This window comes from Monodon monoceros, unplaced genomic scaffold (genome assembly GCF_005190385.1).
Source record: "Monodon monoceros isolate NGI ecotype Baffin Bay Population unplaced genomic scaffold, NGI_Narwhal_1 Super_Scaffold_7, whole genome shotgun sequence".
NCBI lineage: Eukaryota > Metazoa > Chordata > Mammalia > Artiodactyla > Monodontidae > Monodon > Monodon monoceros.
In genome coordinates this window covers 9,032,219-9,037,264 of record NW_021703784.1, presented here as the reverse complement: position 1 = coordinate 9,037,264, position 5,046 = coordinate 9,032,219, and the positions used below count along the sequence as shown (strand labels likewise).

General features: G+C 38.9%; 1 protein-coding gene across 1 annotated transcript; it reads right to left on the bottom strand.

Annotated features, from left to right (window-relative positions):
* Window positions 1-3,051: 3,051 nt before the first annotated feature.
* Window positions 3,052-3,993, bottom strand: LOC114886857 (olfactory receptor 6M1-like). Its single transcript, XM_029207926.1, has one exon. It carries the CDS (start codon window positions 3,991-3,993, stop codon window positions 3,052-3,054), a length of 942 nt encoding a protein of 313 aa, XP_029063759.1.
* Between the last annotated feature and the right edge of the window lie 1,053 nt (window positions 3,994-5,046).

The following is a 5,046-nucleotide window of genomic DNA, read 5'->3' as shown; positions in this document are numbered from 1 at the left end:
GAAGGAGGAGGAGAGATGTGAAACATGAGAGACTTGCCCCCCTGTTGTTGGCTTTGATGGTGGAGGAAGGGGGGCCATGAGCCAAGCACTGCAGCACCTTCTAGAAACTGGGACTGGCCCTTGGCTGATAGCCAGCAACATAACAGGGCCTTGGTCCTAAACTTCAAGGAAATGAATTCTGTCAACAGCCCAAATGAGAAGGCAATAGATTGTCCCCTAGAGCCCCTCGAAATGAATGCAGTCTGCAGCCTGGTGAGACCTGTACTGGACTCCTGACCTACAGAACAGTAAGATAATAAATCTGTATTTTTTTAGCTGCTTATTTTGTTATGGCCTCAACAGGACACAAACTTTCAAAATCCCATCTTAATTAATGTCTGATTATGAATACAGAGCAGAAAATTATGTGAATGCTTCATTTCTGGTAATATTGTTTCAATTTTTTTTTTTTTTGGCCATTCACCACAGCTTGCAGGATTGAACACAGGTCCTTGGCAGTGAATGCATGGAGTCCTAACCACTGAATTGCCAGGGAATTCCCTGTTCTACATTTTTTTGACCTTTAAACATTTGCCCACTGCTCTATCTTTTGACGGACAACGTTCTTTTTTTTTTTTTTTTGGACAATGTTCTTTTATAATATTCTGAATCCATTCTGAAGATGGTACTTTCTCTACCTGCTCTCCCATGATGGGTTCCCTGCCAGTTCTTAAGGTCTTCATCTTTGTCTACATAGCTAGATGGTCAATGACCGCACTGGTAATGACCTATTTTGATCTTTGAGATGCCTCTTGTCTTCTCCGTGTTCCTAAGCTCTCTTTTTAGATGCTTGTCCCCACAGCACCTGCTCAGTGGCTGTGTTGACAGAGGGCAGTTTACCTCTTGCCAAACCCTTCCTCTTACAAATAAGTGAATCAGGGAAGACATCTCTCTCCAATCAGATCAATCAGATCCTCTTTCCAGGAATTTGGATTTAGAACTCTGATAATTTAAAATAAATGTTGATATAAATAATGTATATCTCAAATATTTAAATGTATCCAATATATATACTTGTATATATATATATCTATGATTGAAATATACATATATCTGTAAATGACTGAAGCAACCATTACCTTCCATGTGCAGAGAGAAGTGGAAAGAGTCTGCAGACAGAGAAACATGAATCAGGCATGTACTAGTCTGCTGTGATGCTGTAGGAATTTATCACAAGCTTGGTGGCTTAAAATAACACTAAGGTATTCTATTATAGCTCTGGAAGAGAGAAATCCAAAGTCAGTTTTACTGGGCCTAAACCTGGGTGTCGGCTGGGCCATGCCAAGAGCTCTAGGGCAGAGAGAATCCATTTCTTTGCTTTTTCCAGCTTTGAGATGTGCAGTCCTTGGCTTATGGCCCCTTCCTCCAACTTCAAAGCCAGCAGCATAGCATCTTCAAATCTCTGCTTCCAAGATCACATTACCTTCTTTTGTGTGGTAAAATCTGCCTCTACCTCTCTCATGTGACACTTGTAAATACAATAGAACCACCTGGGTAATCCAGGATAATCTCCCTATCGCAGGATCTGTAATTGCATCTGCAAAATCCCTTTGCCATATAAACTTTATATGTTACTTAGAGTCACAGGGTCAGGGATTAGGTCTGGATATCTTTTGGGGCCATCATTCAGCTTACCACAAGATATTTGGAAAAAAACCAATAATACAGAGACCAAATGAACCCCGAGAAAGCAAGAGAGAAATTCAGAGGGAAGAGAGTGTTTGCCTTGGATTTTCAAAGATTTCTAGTTCCTGATTCTAGCCCCTTAGCAGGTCTTGCTGTTTCTTACCTTTTGGGGTTTTATGTGGTGTTCTTGATTATTATTATAATAAATACCCATTTCACTTAAGCCAGCTTGATTACTCTTCTGCTTTTGTTTTCCCCCAACCAAATGCATCCTAGGATACTAATTCTTCTGTAGATGATGGTCACATTGGCCAGTTGCCACAGATGATCAATCTGGACTCATGGTCAGTTACTGCTTCTGAATAGTTGGTTCTCCTTTCAAACCGTTGCTTCTCACAGTCTATTGTCAGTCATCCTGATGCTTCCTGGTCTGTAGATTTTCCAGGTAATTAGGACTGGTAGGGAATGCTCTTGTCTCAGAAAAAGTGGATAACTTCCATGTTAACTTCTGTTTCCCCTCTTAAGTTTCTTCCCATTCCATACTTCATGACATAGTGAAGTATATATTCAAAACTAGTGATGTAGTTTGGGGCAAGACGCTTAATCTCAGTGAACCTCAGTTTTCTCATCTGTAAAATGGAGATAAAAATATCAGCTTCTCAAGGTTGTTAAGAGGATTAAATGAGATATATATGTACATATTTAAGTACATGTACAAACACAGGGTTATGTTACTCCTCTTCCTTGTTTTTGTATTATTATTATTATTTACAGTCTTTGGCTGTCAGGGACAATTCCAATCATCTTGCAAATTCTGAAAAAACCCAGTTAGATGAGTCACTTTTTTTTTTTTCTGTCTGTGCCATGTGGCATGTGGGATCCTAGTTCCCCAACCAGGGATCGAACCCGCATCCCCTGCAGTGGAAGCGCAGAGTCTTAACCACTGGACCGCCAGGGAAGTCCCAGAAGATTCATTTTTAATTACATGTGGTTGCATGACTTAGACTATCTCCGTTAATCCTACTTTAACTATTAAAAAAAAAATAGGAAAAGCATGTTACTGATGGGAAACTAAGGTCAGAGAGGTTAAGTGTCACCTGGTAAAGAAGTAATAGAGCTAGCCTTAAAATTCAGGTTTTCTGACTTCAGTATTTTTCTTTAATTCATAATGTTCTGTGTGTGAGATGGTCCAATAACAGTTCAGAGCATGTTATTTTCTCGATGGCTGAATTGTCTCCTATGGACCTTGACTATAATACTTTGCATCTGATGTGGCACAAAGCTTTTTCATTTCTTCTTACACATCTTTGATTTTACGATCTTCAAGCATGCCTTACTCCACATTGTGTCCAAGAGTTGAAAATGACATTCTTAGCAAACAAACTTTCAAGGTTTCCTGTGCAAAAAGGGCAAAATTTTGTTGACTGCATCTCTCAACACTTCCTTTACCTTTTCATTCCTTAGACTATAAATGAAGGGGTTCAGAAGAGGGGTCCCCATTATGGTGAGGATAGCTGTCACTTTGTCAAGTTCCAGGGAATGACTCTGGCTGGGTCTCACATACATGAAGATGTTGCTCCCGTAGGCAATGGAGAACACAGTGATGTGAGAAGTACAGGTGGAAAAGGCTTTCTGACATCCTTGGGCCGAGGGGATGTGCAGGATGGTAGAAATGATGTAGGTGTAGGGCACGGTGGTGAGCACCAGCGAGGTCAGGACCACGAGGGAAGATAAGAAGCAGCTTATCATCTCAATGAAATGAGTGTCTATGCAGGCCGCCTGCAGTAAAGGAGCGATGTCACAGAAGAAATGACTAATTTCTTCAGTGCAGTATGGCAATCTGGACACCACAATAGTTGGGCAAAGCACTGACGGGAAGGCCCCCTCCCAGCAGCCCAGAACTAACAGGAGGCAGGCCCTGCTATTCATGATGATGGTGTAGCACAGCGGGTTACAGATGGCCACATAGCGGTCAAAGGACATCACCTCCAAGAAGATAAACTCCACTGTCCCCAGAAAGAAGTAGAAATATGTTTGGATGATGCAGCCAGCAAAAGGTATGTTTTTCTTTTCCTCTAAGAGGCAAGCTAGCAACTTTGAGGCAATAGTAGTTGTGAATAAAATGTCCCAAAATGACAAATTATTGAGGAAGAAGTACATTGGTGTTTGGAGACGATTATCAGTCCATATTAAGGAAATGATAACAATGTTTCCTGTTATAGTGAGTGTATAAACCAGCAGGAGAATGAGAAATAGCAAGATCTGAAGCTCCTGGACAGAGGGAAAGGAGACAAAGGTGAATTCAATCATGCTAGTCTGGTTTCTCATGGCCATTTCTGTGTGAGGGGTGAAGAAATGAAGAAGGTTAGAACAGTTTAAGATGTCTTTCAAATGTTTTATGATTTCACTAAATATAGAATAGAGAGAACATTCAAGAGTGAGGGGTTCTAATTCTGTCTGTGGCCTTAGGCAAATCAAATTATATCACTAGGCCTCAGTTCTCATCTATATAATTGATGTGCTAGGGGAAAAAAAGCAAACAGCAACTCTGTGATCATTTTAAACTTTAACCATTTGATTTTTATTTAACTAAAATATTTCTTCTCTCTTTTTTTCCTTCCTTAAACCCAAATGTATTCAAACTAACTGAAATATGTAATTAACTGAAAATCATTCAAGTTATTTTGATCATATATTTTAATCATTTAATAATATGGATATCCTAGCTGAAAACCTCAGATTATATTTATTGAAGGAAGAGAGGCTATCAGACAGATTCTATTTTCATTCCTCTGTTAAGACTGACTAGCATATCATGAACTGAAGGATCCTTTTAACCTATCATAATTGAAATAACAACTGAGTTATTTCAAATGAGTTAAGATGAGATAAACAATAGATTAGGTAAAATTTTAAACAGAGTTAGTAATTAGGAAGATATATCAAAAGAATTTATCTTTAATGAAGCAAAGAGAGATAGACATTGAAAATATGAGACAATGTTCAAAGAAATGAAAGGAATGGGAACATTTATATACATAGTTTGTATCCTTCAGGAGAGAGAATAGAGGCAGTGAAGGTGGGGCAGTATTTAAAAGGGAAACAGATTCAGGACACTCAAGGGAGAATATGGAAAACAACCAGAAAGGGAAGATCACTTATATAGGAACAGGAGTTAAAATGACTGTCGGTTTCTCAACAGCAGCAAAGGAAGCCAAAACTTAGTTAAATAATATCTTTAAAGTATGGTGAGAAAATGATTGCCATCTCAGAATTGTAGATCTAGTGAGATTATCTTCATTGTAAAATAAATATATTACAGACAAAAACTTCGGGATTTATTACCAAGGGACCAGCTGTAATTTCTAAAAAATACAATTC